General features: G+C 34.2%; 1 protein-coding gene and 1 pseudogene across 1 annotated transcript; both read right to left on the bottom strand.

Moving 5' to 3' along the window:
• Positions 1-2,472: 2,472 nt before the first annotated feature.
• Positions 2,473-5,317, bottom strand: LOC132184994 (triacylglycerol lipase OBL1-like; annotated as a pseudogene).
• Positions 5,318-13,896: 8,579 nt separating this feature from the next.
• On the bottom strand, positions 13,897-17,348 carry LOC132185083 (triacylglycerol lipase OBL1-like). The gene is made up of 5 exons (XM_059598907.1): positions 17,060-17,348; positions 16,716-16,909; positions 16,588-16,624; positions 14,254-14,867; positions 13,897-14,178 (listed from the first exon to the last, which is right to left on the bottom strand). Exons 1-5 carry the CDS (start codon positions 17,346-17,348, stop codon positions 13,897-13,899), a joined length of 1,416 nt encoding a protein of 471 aa, XP_059454890.1.
• Between the last annotated feature and the right edge of the window lie 723 nt (positions 17,349-18,071).

Raw genomic sequence — 18,071 nt, forward strand, 5'->3', positions numbered from 1 at the left:
CCTCCTCCAATCCCCCAATTCACGCCTTATCTCATCTCCAGAAATTTCGGCACTCAATTCTCCTCCTCTTTCAGGTACTCCAAACTCAACGCAAGCCACGCCCAGCCCAGCCTGCTTGCTTCTCCCGTCTCTTCCACAACATCTCCTGATTTGGTCCCACCTCATCTTTCCACTCCCACTTCTCCTCCACACCCTCCTACCTGTATGCTCACCCGTGCTCAAACGGGTTCTCTCAAACCCAAAGAATTCCCCAATTTCAAACTTTTTTACACAACCAAACATCCTCTACAAGCCCTTAATAGTGTCCTTGTTCCTGAACCCACATGTTACTCCCAAGCCGTTACCTCAGCTCAATGGCGCCAAGCCATGGGTCATGAAGTTGATGCATTGTTAGCCAACCATACGTGGAGTTTAGTTCCACGGCCTGCCCATAAGAATGTCATTCGTAACAAATGGATCTACAAGTTGAAGCAACGTGCCGATGGCAGTATTGATCGGTATAAAGCCCACTTAGTCGCAAAAGGCTTTGATCAAATTTCTGGAGTTGATTTTTCAGAGACGTTCAGCCCCGTAATCAAACCAGCTACTGTCCGTGTCCTCCTCGCACTTGCCGTTCACTTTGGCTGGCCCCTCCGTCAACTAGATGTTTCCAACGCCTTCTTACACGGCAAACTCCTTGAAGAAGTCTATATGGAGCAGCCCCAAGGCTTTGTTGATCCCATGCTTCCCCACCATGTTTGTCGGCTGCACAAGTCCTTATATGGCCTCAAACAGGCACCAAGGGCCTGGTTTCATCGGCTGTCTCAGTGTCTCCTTGAACTGGACTTCACGGCCTCCTCTATGGATACTTCTTTATTTATTTATCATAAACATGGTGTTCATTTGTTCTTACTTGTTTATGTTGACGATATTATCTTGACAGGAACACATAGCAACCTGCTGGCCTCCCTCATCAAACGCCTTCAAGAAGAATTTGCATTGAAGGATCTTGGCCCACTTGGATATTTTCTTGGTATTCAGGTAACCCGGACAGCTCACGGTCTTCACCTTCGCCAAAGCAAATATATATTGGATGTCCTCCATCGTGCACGTATGGTTGGTGCAAAACCATATGCTGCTCCATGTGTATCAGGCAGCAAGTTATCTTCTTTGTCTGGGGAACCTCTCACCGAGGTTAGTGAATATCGCAGTGTCGTGGGTGCCTTGCAATATTGCACCCTCACACGACCTGAAATTGCCTACTCGGTAAACCAGCTTTGCCAACACCTTCATGCTCCCACTATAGCTCACTGGAGTTCGGCTAAACATGTCCTTCGCTACCTCAAAGGCACAGTGGACCATGGCCTCTACTTTACACGTGGTTCTCTTGACCTTCATGCCTACAGCGATTCAGACTGGGCTGGTGACCCGGATGATCGCCGCTCCACGACGGGCTATGGTGTTTTCTTAGGTCCCTGTCTTGTTTCTTGGGCTGCCAAAAAGCAACCTACTGTCTCTCGCAATAGCACTGAAGCTGAATATCGGGCTTTGGCAATGACAGTGGCTGAACTCTATTGGCTTCGTATGCTGTTCCAAGACTTACACCTCCCTCTCTTGTCTCCCCCCATAGTCTGGTGTGATAATATTGGAGCGCTTGCTTTGGCCTTTAATCCGGTCTTCCACGCTCGTACGAAACACATTGAGGTCGATGTTCATTTTATCCGTGAGAAAGTAGCCAATAAAGATGTTCAGTTGAAATTTATCTCCACCGTTGATCAAGTCGCGGATATTTTTACCAAAGGTTTATCCTCTCTTCGCTTCAACTTTCTCAAAGGAAAACTGATGGTGTGTCTTCCCCCCATCAGTTTTAGGGGGGCTGTTAACCAATCAGCCGTGACTCACTCCTCTACAGCTCATGAAGATATGGTGCTGCATCAAGAAGGAAATATCCCATCAGACACGCACAATCAATCAGAGAAATATCATACACCAAGACTTAAGGAAATACAATCAAAGCATGGGTGAAAATAAGGAAAGACATATCAAGCTGTACAAGGAAATTCTCTAGAAAACCAACGACTACTTTGTACACACTCTGTTTATATATATCCATGTACATGACAATATTTATTTGAATAAAAGAATTATCTCTTTATTGTATATTTACAATATATACATGTAAGTAGAATCAATTTTCTTCTTGATCTTGATTCTTGAACATTTGTATATATATAAGAGATATTTATGTTAAATTGTCACTTGTTTCATAAACTTATTTTGGTAGAAATATGTAAATTTAATAATTTAATCAATACTTTAATACTCTCTAACATAGTTAACATTTTTCCTCACGTTTTAGCACAAACTTTGAGTTTGAACTCATGACATTTAGTTCTGATATTAGGTTAAATCAGCACTTATCCTAAAAGCTTAATCTTATAAGAAAAAATAAACTTAATTATTTAATTATATTCTAACAATTTATTGCTCCCATAAAGTAGGCATAGGTTTAAAAGACGTAATTCTCTCTTAAAGTAGATACAAATAAAATAAAATCACGTTATCCTTTCAAAGTACATTTTTCTAAGAAGAAGTTGCCGGTTGCCGGTTACCACCAACAAAAACTTGAAAGATATGTCACATTGACGTCTAGCTGGTCAATCAACTTTAGAATCTCTTTGATGAATTGGGTTTTGGAGGCCGTCTAGAGCAAAAAGACCCCAGTCGGGTAGCGTTAACATAATCTTGCGGACAATGAGCTGCTAATCCGGGAAATACCAATCCAACCACCCTAATCATTTTCATTAACCAACTCTCTTTGTAGTCAGGACCCATTATGTATGGGATTATAAAACTCCGGAACAGTTCCCAAACTGCATTTAGAAACTTGGGTATAACCCATGATAATGCCAAATAGTTCTTATTCGGCTCCAATTCAACCTGCACTCCAATCAGACGGCCTAGTGTAAATGTCATTGTACCGCATCTAAAATGAGAGAATGAGAGAGAGAGAGAGAACACTAACCTTCCCTTTATAGAAGCTATTGTAGTAGAGGCAGGGACCCCAGTGCTCAAAAAAGAGATTATCTTCATCATCATAAGGGATCCTAGGCACCAAATCATTGCAGTAAACATACCTCAAATGCCTGACATCGTACTTGTTCAACTTCTCCTTCATATAATCCCCGAGTTGCTTGTCTCCCACTCTTGGCTGCCCAAAAGTGTACACCCCCTCCAACCTATTCAACAACAATTCCTCCTCGTGCATTGCCAGAACAGTCACAAACAGAATCGCCAATGCTCCACCCAAGCTGTGCCCCGTCAATATAAATTTTGCACTCTCATTCTTTTCCAATATTTCTCTCAGCCTTTGTCTGATTACATAGTAAGCATATTGTGGTTGCTTACTTCCTTGTTGTATTTCTTTGGGCCACCCTTTGCCCTTTTGCAGGCCCAGAGCTTTAAAAAAGCCAGCATGAATTTTACCCACGCCTTCGAGCTTAAACCACGAGAGATCGACGTCTGTCTGCCATGCTACTGGATCGAATGGGCTGGTGCCCCTAAATGCAACCACGATCAGGTTAGGTTGAGCTCTTGTATCTTGGAACATCATGGCTTGAGTCGAAATTTTTCCCATGTAATCTGTGCGTGTCAAGCATTTGGTTACCACTGTTTTTTTTTTTTTTTTCTACGTGCTCGAAAACGAAGATAAAATATATTGTATAATTGCAAGACCAATAATATAAGAAGAATGGTTTATTCTTTAGATTTTGCGAATGTTAAATAAACAATTTATTGGGTACAAATTAGCTTAATTAATTTATCAGACATGGCAAAAGAAATTAAAGAATCATCCATCAACAAGTTTACAGTAACAGATGGTAAAAATATTACACCCAGATCGATTTGTAAGGCCTTATGGTTAGGAGAATGGTGTCAGTCTTATGAGGAAGGAAAAAAAATATAGATTACATTAATTAAATTGATAAGAACTGATTTTGGTCCAACTTGATAAAAAATTATCGTCTTAAACCTGCAAGCAACAGGATTTTAATTTTTTTTTTTTCCTTCTTTAATTTTCAACTGAACCTTTTCTTCTCAATCATGGAAGCCATCATTATTTAATTTTGTGATTAAAAAAAGGTTAGAACAAGCGACAAAATTAATTAAGCCTATTGTTTACATCAGCGGACAAATCTAATAGTAATCTAAAGTGTATATTTTAATCACATCCATAAATTAATTAACTTCAAACTGCCGTTTTTTAATCACAACCAACAGTACCACTGTTCACCCAATATGTATTGCTGATGAATATTTATGTTTAAAGACGGAAAGTTTTAAGTACAAGCAATATTACAAAGATAGGTTTCTTTCAGATCGATCAAGAGATTAGGTAAGAATACTGTAGTAACCTAGACCTGTGGCTGTCTAACCATAAACTTTTTTAAGAATATACAATTAAGGTTGCTTAATTCTTACCGTTCCAGAAGTTGTAGAACCCCAAGCATTCCATCTGCACAAAAAAAGAAAAAAGAAAATGGGAAATGGGAAATGGGAAATGGGCATCATAAAATATTTAAACATATAAATGATAATGATACTTACACTCCACTGATCTTTGATTGTGGTTTGAACGAATGCTTCATTTTCGTATGCCAATTTGGAGGCCATCATAGCAAGGGAACCGTTATATTTTGGGTTTTCAGGTCTAATGTTTTTGTCTAATTCCTTTCTTTGATCAAGATTTCCCACCACAGATGTGAACGTCGCTGATGAACTATCCGGCCACACCACATTTCCTACAGAAATTAACCCAAGCATGGTTTAATTATGCATTAATTATCGTTAGAAAACATACATAATAGCATTAATATTACTGCATGCATGCAATTCCTTTATATTTGGAACTAACCTATATGATGCTCAATATACTAATTAACTAATTAGCTACATAGAATTAAAAAAACAATAATTAACCTGACCTTTTAAGAAATTTGACAAGAGCATGAGAAATCCCCCATTTTGCGAAAGAAAATTCAACCAGAGCTCTAGCTTATACCCCACTTGAACCATGGCCTTTCCCCAAGAAAGAAGGAGTTTTTGCGCAAAGAGGGAGTTGAATATGTACCATCGGCGCCAAAAATCTTCCTTTTGTTCTTCCGTGTAGTGGATGAACTTACTCGTTTCTGATGTAGAGAAAAGTAGAAACCGAACAAGATCACATAAACTTGCATGTTCTGGCTTGAGCGACATATGATGGTCGACTGAGAATTGTGTCTCATAAGTCGCCATGGCTCAAAAGCAATGAAGAAGATGATTGATGAGTTGCTGTATATTTCAACGTCTCAATTGAGAATGCTTTGAAAATATAGGGAAGTGCTTTCGTATTTATATGCATGATCTGTACTGTAGAAAGAGAGCATGCTCAATTAATATGACTCTTATTAAATAATTTTACTTGTTGGCTTCTGATAATGTGTTACTCGTGAACAAAATAAAGAATTATAATTCTTCTTGTTAAAGAGTCTCGTTAATTGTCATACTGTACACTTCAATTTGGGTGTTGAATGATTAACCATGCTCTCTAAGCTCACAAAATAAAAAAATGGTAATCACATAATAAACCTAAAAATTGGATCTTAATTAGTTTTAAATTAAACTTTCAATTTTAGTTGCAATAAAAAACCCTGAAAATATCATACCAATTAATTAGCCTTAGATCGAGGTGCTAAAGCATGAATGAAAATGCAATTTCTATTTTGATGGGAGCCAAATTTAATAATGAGCCTTTTTTTTTTTTTTTTTTTTTTTTTAATAATGTCTACATTGAAATTAACGTTTATGCTTGTCAAACCTAATAGTTGGCTTTTTCAATCCACGTTTTTTTAACGTACGTGGACCAATCTATTGATAATGTGTACATCATGCTTAATAGATTTCAGCTAGAAACAAATAAGTCATGATATTATTATGACTTTCTGAGCTTCAGGTTATCTTTTCTCTGTTTATGCTCATTAAATTGCTAATTGCCTGGATGCTTAGATCTCCGCGTTAAATACGAGCTGCTGTTGGTTTAGTTTGTCTTGGTCAAATCACTTATTTTACAAAATTATTCTCTTTTATATATATATATATATAATGGTCAATAATGGTCAATCTATTACATTTGTAAGAGAATATTGAGAAAATATGAGCAAATTATTGACACTAAGCATTTCTTTATATATTTTATGTTATTTTCTGTACTTTTTTAAATTTATTATAAGGGTATTTTGGTTATTTTTGGTACAAATGAAGTATATTGCAATTTTCTGGGATAGTTTGGGAGAATATTGATTCAATGCAATAACATTACAAATTATATAATAGTTTGAGAAAGGAGTGCCGCATATTTCACGTTTTGTGAAGTCGGGCGTAACAATTTGTCAAAGTTGTTCGTATCCATTTCATGCGCAACCAGTGACGCATCTAAATATGAAGTAAATGTTAGTATATATTTTAAAAAATTTAAATAACGTAAAATCATGTATAGTATTAAATATATTGACTTTAAATTTTAACCCTAAAATAAATATGTTAAATATGTTAAAATTAAAATAACGTCTCCTCCAAGCTTTCAGCCTTCTCATTATAATCGTTAGTAAAATTGTGAGCGATTAATTTTTTAGGTATAAATCACTCTCACAATGTAAGCTTTCGTGACTCCACCGGCCAAAGGAAAAAAAAGTCGGAAGAATCACGTGAAACGTACAATTCCAAAAGAGTTTGTCTTCCACGACTACGTACGAAAACACTGTGGACGTTGAAACTGATATGACTGAATTAAGTTTAGGTGCATGGTTGGTTTTATAAGTTTTATCTGATCAATTAAGCTTGATAGATGCATAAAAGCATGAAGTTAATTTCGTATTCAACAATTATATACCCATGTAGTACTAGTCAAAGCCCAGTTAAGGAATACTGTAGACAATTAGGAAATAAAAGTCTTCTTTCTTGCTTTTGGGTTAAGTAATAATTAAAGCCAAGATGGAACTTCCAGGAAGATAAGAAACCAACTCTTGGTTTGAGGAATTTTAGGATTAGAATTGAATGATTCAAAGATAATATGTTATCATTATTAATTGATAACATTAGAAGTGGTTTATTTTAGCGTCTTTTATTTCTTTCTATTATGTATTATAATTAGTGTTTATTTAAAAACATAAGAAAGCTAATAAAATGATGAATGAGTTAATTGTTATCAAACATTTAAATTTGTTGTTAATAGGTTGGATTTTTTAAATTATTAAAGTGTTAATTAAATGATTAAATTTATCTTTTTTTATAATAAATTTTTGGAACAAATTGTGATTTTATATAGTATCAGAGTTAGATGTCATGAATTTGAATATATATATTTGTTTTCAAAATTAAGAATCAATTTGACATGTGAATTTTCAAGAAAATAACTTAAAAAATTTTGATGGGTTTTCACGATCATCAATAACAATGATTTTTTTGTGCTGGCTTGAAGTTCCGTGAAGCTTTTATTTCGTTGTGTTCAGCAAAGGCGTAGATTGATTTGTGCACGCGCGTATTGCAGAATGAGTTTTAGGCTTAGGTCAGCTTATTTACTATTTAGCCCAAATCTACGGGTGATGGCTACACTGTTTGTCCATAGAAATGCTTCAACCCACATGGCATATCTCTTTCTTGCCTTGAGCAGAAGCCAGGCTGCCAATTGGGATTTGACATAAGATGTGAAATTCATACCATATATGCATGAACTCATTTTGCTGGAAAAACATGTTTTTCATACCATTTTTTGTAGTGTACATAATGGAATTTAGGGGTCTACAAGAGGTTGCGGTTAGCGCCTTAGTGGTTAATGTCTTTAATTGCAACCAGGGGCAATTTTTTTATTTTTTATTTTTCATATGGGTAAGGAGAAAAATTGTGATTTTAAAAGCCACATCACAGTTGAGAGGACGCCAGGAGAATACTAAAAGAACACTTAGTGGTTATTGAAAATCACAAATGCACTGCATAATCGCTTTTTAGGTATGAATCTTTTGGGCAGATTTTGGTGGTTTCAGCCTGTTAGAGAGTTATCAACTGATAACTCTCTCCATGTTATCAAGAATTCAAACAACCATTCAAGTGAAGATAATGATAGAATTAGTTAAGATAAACCATTTGTAATTTGAATTTGTATTTGTAATCTCTATGTTATCTCTTGTAACAGTTCTATTTATATATACAAAGCCTTAACCACAATTGATGGTAAGGCAGTACAACCCAAACACTAGAGTTACCAAATTATCACATGGTATCAGAGCTTTCCTAGACTAACGTCGTTTTTAAGTTGTTTTTTATTATTATTATTTTTTTTTTCTGTTTCTATGGCTGCCTCATCCTCTTCCGCAAAATCCCATCACCTACACTGTTCCCTCTTCTTTTCCTCACAAACGCATTGATACCAACTATCTAGTCTGGAAATTTGCAATCTTGCCCATCATCAAAAGCCAAGATCTTCAAGGCCATATTGATGGTTCCATTAAAAGTCCTCCTCCAACCCTCAAGTCCAAAACAGATGACGTTGACATTGTGTCTACAAATCCAGATTGGCTTAAATGGCACATGCGTGATCAGCTGGTGCTTAGCATTTTGATCTCATCTCTCATCGTCGACGTTGTAGTTCATGTCGTTAAATGTGTCACTGCACGGGACCTATGGCTTACTTTGGAAACTATGTTTGTTTCCAAAGCCCGTGCTCGCTCAATGCAACTTCGCCTTCAACTTACCACTCTCAAGAAGGGAAGCATGTCAATTTCGGAATATTTTCATAAATTCACCAAGGTGGTTGATACTTTGGCTGCCATTGATAAGCCATTGGATAAAGATTTCTCCTTGGAGGACTCAACAGTGAATATGACTCATTTGTCACCTCAGTTACAACCCGAGTGGATCCAATCTCTATTGATAACCTTTATAGTCATCTCCTTGCTCATGAAGTTCGTCTTGAGCATAATCATGCCTCTAATGATCTCTCTATTTCAGGTGTTCACTTTGCATCCAGAGGCTCTTCTATCTGTGGGGCCTATGTTTGGCCTCTTTTTAGAACCTATTTTAAATAGCTTTTGGACTATGTATGGCCAATTTTAAATGGTATTAAACACTAAAATGATTATTAGCCGTTACCGATTATACCGTTAATAGTTATCAGTTATTAGCGGTAGTGTTAAAACGATTGAAAATTCAGTATTCTTTTTTAAATTCAGTATTTTTAATTGAGAGTTTTTAAGTTTTGGAGAGCAACGATTGAGTTAGGACGTGATACCAATTTAATGCAAGACAAAATAATCACATAAATTACACAGCAAAATTTGGCTAAAAACCTAAGAGAAGAGAAAGAAGCTAGAAAGAGAGAAGACAGAATTCGAAGATCCAGAGGTAAAAAAGAGAGAAGAGGGAAGAAGAGAAAGATAAGTGAGAAGATTACTTTCTCATCATTTTAACCAATAAAATTCTATCTCTATTACAGCACAATGCATGCTTAAATAGACAACTAAATCTTAGGGCAATACTCATTTATTAACTTACGTAACATATCAATATATATGCCCATTATTGAATTACCTAAAGATATTAAGTAATTTACGATAAAACTTAAATAAATTTAATTAATTACAAACCCGATTATTCAACTCTTATCCTTCTGCATGAATTTGCCAGATTGATAAGCGGATAATACGTGTGGAAGTTTCAAATCTAGCCACGGGTCAGTCAATTTTAATATCTCTTTGATGAATTGGGTTTAGGAGATCGATCTAGAGGTAAGGATCCCATTCGGGTAGCGTTAACATAATCTTGAGGACAATGTGCTGCTACTCCGGGAGTTACCAATCTTCATTTCTTTTTTCTTCTTCTTTTAAGCAACATAATCACATAATTTATCAAATTTTGAGTACAGTATACAAAATAATTTCAAGAAATTATTTAGGATGCATTTTTCAGGTCAAGTGCATTACCAGTTGACTCATTCAACTCGCAGCCCTACTTCGAGGGAGAGAGAGAAGGGTGATTTCTTTCATATCAAGGTTAATTAGGTAAGAATACTTTCACGTGTACGCGGTGATGCTACATATCATATACTCATCCAAAAAGGTAACGTGCATGTTATGAATAGCACCAATTAAACGTGCGAATCATGACCACAATATTCCACCGCCAGCACGACATGCAACAGTGTTGTTAATATGGGAAAGGAGAAAAAGAAATTATACCTTGATAGTTGAGTTGAGTTTAGCATGTTAACAATTATATATATAAAACCTAAACTCATAAACTATGTTGCGATTTGGCGATTTTAAATTTGTGATTTGCAAATTCAATCAGCCAAATTTCTCTTTTTCAAGCCATTAAACAATTCAAATAAAGTGTTTAATTATTTTTTCTGAGAGGTATGTAATCAATTTTTTATACTAATTTATTATTAAATAACAAAATGTCTATGCACACTTTTATATTTTAATTGGTCAGTAAAGATTAATTGTTTATGAATATAAAAAGCAAAAATAAATTATAATTTACATTTATATGTTTTAAACAAAAATTAATTATTTTTTATTTTATTTCGGTGATCCATACAAACACATAGCACACTTCATGGCACAGTGTGGCAATACCTCAAAAATATTAAAATAAATTTTTGTTCATTTTTATTTTTTAATCTTGACCCCTTTGAACCAAAATCCTAGCTTCGCCACTAACTGCAACCGCTAGGGATGAAAATGCGAATGCGGATGCGGATATTATCCTCATCCGCATCCACATCCGTAAAATGCGGATAATGGTTTTTGATATTTGCATCCGCATCCGCATCATGCGATTATTATCCGCATCCGCGCTGTAATACGGATAATAAATTCGAATATTATCTGCTATCCGCATTTGAGGTGATGAGCATTTTAGACCTTGAAATTATAATTCACTAATTATTGCTTCTAGTAAATACCAAAAAAAAAAAAAAAACAAAAAAAAGAAGAAGAAGACATAATTAATAGTTCAACACTATTAATATTCATATCACACTTTTTAATCATTTTGCCAATAAATTTTCATCACATACATTATTTAATATTTAGCTTCTAATAAATCTATAGTTGGTAACAAGAAAAAACATTAAAAATAATAATAATAAAGGAAGAACATATAAGACAATTAATCATAACAAATTAAAAGAGTTTTCTAAAAGTGAAAACTAATAACATTACAAATTTAGCAAATATAAGAAACACAAATCTGGCAAAATATATAAATTAAAAAATATTTTATATATATATATAAAGGAATGCGGATGCAGATAATATCCGCATCTGCATACCCTAAAACTGCTATCCACATCCGTATTTGCGGATATAAGTTTTCGCTATCCACATCTGCATCCATATATGCAGATAGTAGATTGCGGATAAGTGTGGATAGCGGATGCAAACGGTTATTATCCGACCGCATTTTCACCCCTAACAACCGCAACTGCATTAGACAGTTTTGAAATAGGAAAATGCTATGTGTTCTTTTAGTGTCTTCCCAACTGTGATGGGACTTTTAAAATCACCAATAGATTAAGTCAATAATGATAATCTCAAATTTAACGATGATTTTAAAAGTCACATCACAGTTGGGAGGACATCAGGAGAACATTAGAAGAACACCTAGCATTTTCCTTTGAAATAACTACTGATTAGTGGTTATTGAAAATCACAAATGTACTGCATAATCGCTTTTTAGGTATGAATCTTTTGGGCAAATTTTGGTGGTTTCGGCCTATGTTTGGCCTCTTTTAAGAACTTATTTTAAATAGCTTTTGGACTATTTATGGCCAATTTTAAATAGTATTAAACACTAAAACGTTTATTAGCGGTTATACGGTTACTTAACAGTTATCAGTTATTAGCGGTAGTGTCAAAACGATTAAAAATTTAATACTCTTAATTGAGAGTTTTTAATCTTTGGAGAGCAACAATTGAGTTAGGATGTGACACCAATTTGATGCAAGACAATCATATAAATTACACAGCAAAATTTGGCTAAAAACCAAAGAGAAGAGAAAGAAGCTAGAAATAGAAAAGCTAGACAGAATTCGAAGATCAAGAGGTAAAAAAGAGAGAGGAGGGGAGAAGAGAAAGATAAGTGAGAAGATAACTTTCTCATCATTTTATCCCATCAAATTCCATCTCTATTACAGCACAATGCATGCTTAAATAGACAACTAAATCTTAGGGCAATACTCATTTATTAACTTACATAACATAGCAATATATATGCCTGTTAAGTGTCAAAATATTCATAACTTATATGTGTTAATTCCTTAGTATTGTTAGATTGTGCCATTTTACTTTATTTTTGTATTTTCATTGTTCTATAGGTTTTTGGAAGAAAAAAAAGCGTTTTTGGAAAAGTTTCAAGCTTAAAGAAAAAATTGGGAAGACCTAGAAGATATGATTAAGCTTAACCAATCATAATATGATGTGGTTAAGTTTAGTCAAATAAAGGAAATGATTAAATCAGAATTTCTCAAATTGGAGTCAAAATTGGATTGGATTCAAATTTGGATTCTGCACACGTCTCGGTATTTTGACCATAACTTTCAGCTCAAATATCCGATTGATGTGATTTAAGTAGCATTAGAAAGCTAACTCAAAATGATATAACTCATTGCAAAATTCCTAATTCAGACTGCCGCTATTCCAAAATCACCCCGCAAGATAGGAATGCAATTCTGGACGAATTCTATTTCAATTTGCACTTAAGTTTTTTTTATCCTAATTAGACTATGGCTTAAATCTCCGAATTTCCTAGGATTATTAAGGCTTCTAGGAATCTCCTAAGCCCTATAAAATAGACATCTAAACCTCATAATTCAATACACAATTTCAAGGAGATAACTTTGGGAAGAGGAATTGGAGGCTACTTCTAGGAGCGGTTTTCGATTCTTTCTTTCCCTTTTCTTTTTAGTTTTATTTTAATTATGTGTAACTAACTCTTAAGGAGAGTTAAATTGAAGCCCTAATTATGTTTATTTAATATTTCAATATTGGTGCCTTTGTGATAATCATATTGTGATGCTTAACTTAATTAATGCATGTTTTCTTGAATTCCTCATATGTATGTGATTGACCATTATATGCATGTGGTATAGACTAGTTAATTAAATCAATTTGGATGACCGAGTTCTGGATTTAATAAGAGTAACAAAAGAAATTCACACCAGGTTCTTGGGTTAATCAACATGGGGAATCGGGAGTAGACATCTATGCCCTGGGCCTCATGTATTTGTCGATTTTCATAGATTTATGCTTTCTTAAAGAACAACTTAGTATACACCCATGCTAAATCCTTTGAGAAAAAAAAGAGTTAAAGTATACGCCCATGCTTAACTCGTTGCTTAGGAAAATCAATAACTTAAGGAGTATACACCCATACCCTTAGGTTGGCAAACATTAGGTATTCATAATATGATTGAATCATTGGTATATTGTTATATTATTTGAGTATAATTAGTGGTGGATATCAAAGCCCTGCCTTTACTTTATCTTTATATCTTGTTATTTCTTTTTCATAATATCAATTTAGTGACAACTTGATACTTTTAATCAATTCTAAATAAAATCAACAATCCTCGTGGAATCGATCTCGTACTTGCTACACTATACTATCGTTTGATCTTGTGCACTTGCGAGTAAAACGTACTAAATATTATCTATTAATTTAGGAAGAACAATGCCCATTATTGAATTACCTAAAGTAATTTACGATAAAACTTAAATAAAATTAATTACAAATCCAATTATTCAACTCTTATCGTTCTGCATGAATTTGCCAGATTGATAAGCGTATAATATGTGTGGAAGTTTTAAATCTAGCCACGGGTCAGTCAATTTTAATATCTCTTTGATGAATTGGGTTTAGGAGATCTAGAGGTAAGGATCCCATTCGGGTAGCGTTAACATAATCTTGAGGACAATGTGCTGCTACTCCGGGAATCACCAATCCAACCAGCCTAATGATTGTCATCAACCAACTTTCCTTGTACTCTCGACCCCTTGCATATGGGATTATCAAACTCCGGACCAGTTCCCACGTTGCGTTTAAAGACTTCGGTATTGACCATTTTAATGAGAAGTAGTTTTTATTGGGCTCCACCGATCGAACCTGGACTCCAAATCAGGAGACCTAGTGTTAATCTAAAATAAGAGAGAGAGAGAGAGAGAGAGAGAGAGAATTGACCTCTCCTTCATAGAAGCTATTGTAGTAGACGCAAGGCCCCCAGTGCTCAAAAAAGAGATTAGCTTCATCATCATAAGGGATCCTAGGCATCATGTCATTGCAGTAAACATACCTCAAATACTTGACATCATACTTGTCCATCTTCTCCTTCATATAATCCCCGAGTTGCTTGTTTCCCACCCTTGGCTGCCCAAATGTGTACACCCCCTCCAACCTATCCAACAACCATGTCTCCTCATGTATTGCAAGAACGGTCACAAACAGAACCGCTAATGCTCCACCCAAGCTGTGTCCCGTTAATATAAATTTCGCACTCTTATTCTCTTTCAATAAGTCTCTCAGCCTTTGTCTGATTACGTAGTAAGCAAATTGTTTAGATCCTTGTTGTATTTCTTTAGGCCAGCCTTTGTCGTCCTTTTGCAGGCCCAGAGCTTTCATAAAGCCACTATGAACATTACCCACCCCCTTAATCTCAATCCACGAGAGATCAACATCTGTCCGCAATGCTACTGGATCGAATGGGTTGGTGCCCTTAAATGCAACCACGATCAGGTTTGGTTGAGCTCTTGTATCTTGGAACATCATGGCTTTAGTTGAAGGTTGTTCTAGGTAATCTATCAGCATTATTGGATTACAACATGTTAGAGATTGTCTAATTTGTCTCCAGACATATCTCTAAGTTTCTAACAACACTTTTTTTTTTTTAAAAAAAATTATTATTATTATTATTATTATTAACAATAGTGTATAATTGCAGGCAAAGCATATACTAAAAGAAGAAGAAAAAAAAAGTGTATAATTTTAACTTTTATAAAAATTGTCACAAATAGCACTGCGGGGAATTTCAAAATTGAGTCCTCCAGTTAGCATGGAGAGACAATATAAAGAGTGGTTTATAAATTATATATATATATATATATATATATATATATATATATATATATTTATATATGTGTGTGTGTGTGTGTGTGTGTGGGATATAATTTAAGCCATACCCACCCAAATTGAATACATGGGCCAAGGATTTTAAGACACAGCAGTTCATTAGAGAAAATAAACCACTCTTTATATATATATATATATATATATATGAATTCAATTTTTCTTTCCTTTTTTCTTCTTCTTTTGAGCAACATAATCACATAATTTATCAAATTTGGAGTACAGTATATAAAATAATTTCCAGAAATTATTTAGGATGCATTTTTCATGTCAAGTGCACCAGCTGAGTCATTCAACTCGCAGCCCTACTTCGAGGGAGAGAGAGAAGGGCGATTTCTTTCATATCAAGGTTAGGCAAGAATATTAGAAAAAAAAAAAAAAAAGGTTAGGCAAGAATACTTTCACGTGTGGTGATGCTACATATATATATATATATATATATATATATATATCATATACTCATCCAAAAAGGTAACGTGCATGTTATGAATAGCACCAATTAAACATGTGAATCATGACCACAATATTCCACCAGCACGACAACAATGTTGTTAGAGTATTATAATTTTTAGGGTAAAGTTTATTTAACCCTCTCAAATTACTACCTTAATAACAATTTACTCCATAAATTATCAATTGCGACAATGTATTCCTCAAACTATCAAAAAAATGACAATGTACCCCGGATTTTAACAAAATGACGAAATTACCCTTACAAAACTAAAAATAAAAATACAAAAATTTAATTTTTTTTTTCAAAATTTTAAGGGTATTTTTGTCGTATTGAAAAATTTAGGAGTAATTTTGTCATTTTGTTAGCATCGGGGGGTACATTGTCAATGTTTTAGTAGTTTGGGGGGTAAATTATTGTAATTGATAGTTTGCTGATAGATTGTCAATGGGGCAGTAGTTTGAGGGGGTTAAGTGGACTTTACCCTAGTTTTTATTAAACTCAATTTATAAACTAATATGACTGTCTATATATAATTGAGAAAATAATTAAGTCAAAAATATGACTCTTGCCAATTTAATTAATTAGTCGCTAACCTTTTTTTTTTTTTTTTAATTGAATACGAAAAGAGATGTGGTTTGATCAATTATATATTCTTACTTGTTAACCATATATTCTTACTTATTTGATCAATTATATATTGTCTCATCAATTTGTATGAAAATTGTAGTAAAAGCTATACAATTAATCCAAACATTTTTCCTGGCGATCGAGGTGTGGTTTCACATGAAAACAAATTTATAGTTTGCTAATTTTAATAGAAGTACCCAACTCAGCCGCAGATTATTTTCTACAGTAGTACTTGTAGTAACCTAGGCATGCATGTGGCTATCCAACCATAAATTGTTAAGGATTATTAATACACAATGGTTGCTTCTTACCGTTCCAGAAAAAGTTGTCGAACCCCAAGTATTCCATCTGCGCAAAAATGAAAAAGAAAATTAATAATCATAAATAAGATGGCAAAATTAAACAAATGTTTTATGTTTTATCATGTAAAAATAGTTACACTCCAGTGATCTCTGACTGTCTTTTGAATGAATGCTTCATTTTCGTATGCCAATTTGGAGGCCATCATGGCGAGGGATGCATTATATTTTGGGTCACTAGGTCTAATGTTTTTGTCTAATTCCACTCTTTGATCAAGATTTCCCACCACAGATGTGAACTTTGCTGATGACCTATTCGGCCACACAAAATTTCCTGCATAAATGAACCAAATCATGATTTAATTATGAATTTATTATCATTAATTACAATTTCATTAGAACAATACATAATTATAATAGCAGTATCACTGCATATATGCATGCAATTTTGGCATACATGCTTGCATATTAATTAGAAAGAAACCTTTTAAGACATTTGAAAGAAGATTCAGCCCCAGCTCCAGCATTTTTCCTATCTTATCCATTGGGTTCCCCAAGTAAAGGAGGAGTTTCTGTGCAAAGAGGGAGATGAATATGTACCATCGGCGCCAAAAACCTTCCAGCTTTGGCTCTTCCTTGCACTGGATGAATCCATGGCCACTTGTATTTGATGTAGAGAAAAGCAGATACCAAACAAGACCAAATAAACTTGCATCTTCTGGCTTAAGCAACATATACTGGTCGCAGAATTTACTCTCATTACAAGCTGCCATGGCTTAGAGGCAATGAAGAAGATGAACTATTTCAACGTGTCAATTGGGAATACTTTGGAAATATGGGAAAGTGAATTCATTTTTATATATCTGTGATTTTATACTGTAGTTCTTTAAGTTTCAAACATTGGAAAAGAATAGGTAAATGCTTATGATAATGGACATGGAATCCTATTACTTTGAGGAAAAGGATCTTCTCCATTTTGAATAAAATAAAGAGAATCCAATTCTATTTATAATGGTTGCCAAATTATTTGGAAGGTGGGTCACTTGCGTGAACAAATAAAGAATCAATTTGATCTTGTTGTTTAAGTCTGGTCAATTGTACGTGGTATATACACTTCAATTTGGGTGCTCTTTACGGGTTGTTTGTGATTGCATCAAATAATAATTTTAAAAGTGTTTTTAGTATTTAAAAAGTCCTTTCATACAAATAAGATGTTTGTTTAATAAAAACAAATTTTTGAGTTTTTTAGCCCAAAAATTTGTTTTAGGAAAACTTTCAAAATGAGGTCGTTTTTTTTTTTTTTTTTTAAGATAAAAAAAAACAAAACAAAAAAGAAAAAACAAAATATTCAAGCTTTTTCTATAGATAAAAAAATTTATTTTCCAATGCAATCACAAATAGGTTCTAAGCTCACCGTCACCATGGACTCTAATAAACCTTAAAATTGGATCACTTAGTTTTAAATTGAACTTTCAATTTTAGTTGCTACATTGTAC

Source organism: Corylus avellana, chromosome ca6 (assembly GCF_901000735.1).
Source record: "Corylus avellana chromosome ca6, CavTom2PMs-1.0".
In the NCBI taxonomy this organism is placed as follows: domain Eukaryota; kingdom Viridiplantae; phylum Streptophyta; class Magnoliopsida; order Fagales; family Betulaceae; genus Corylus; species Corylus avellana.

What these genes read in the sequence shown, in the direction of transcription:
- LOC132185083 (XM_059598907.1), bottom strand. Translation starts at nt 17,348, where the DNA reads ATGGCAGCTTGTAATGAGAGTAAATTCTGCGACCAGTATATGTTGCTT. An exon ending in TCTTTCAAATGTCTTAAAAG is followed by an intron (nt 16,910 to 17,059) that starts GTTTCTTTCTAA and finishes TCATTTATGCAG; the next exon opens with GAAATTTTGTGTGGCCGAAT. An exon ending in CGACAACTTTTTCTGGAACG is followed by an intron (nt 14,868 to 16,587) that starts GTAAGAAGCAAC and finishes TAATGCTGATAG; the next exon opens with ATTACCTAGAACAACCTTCA.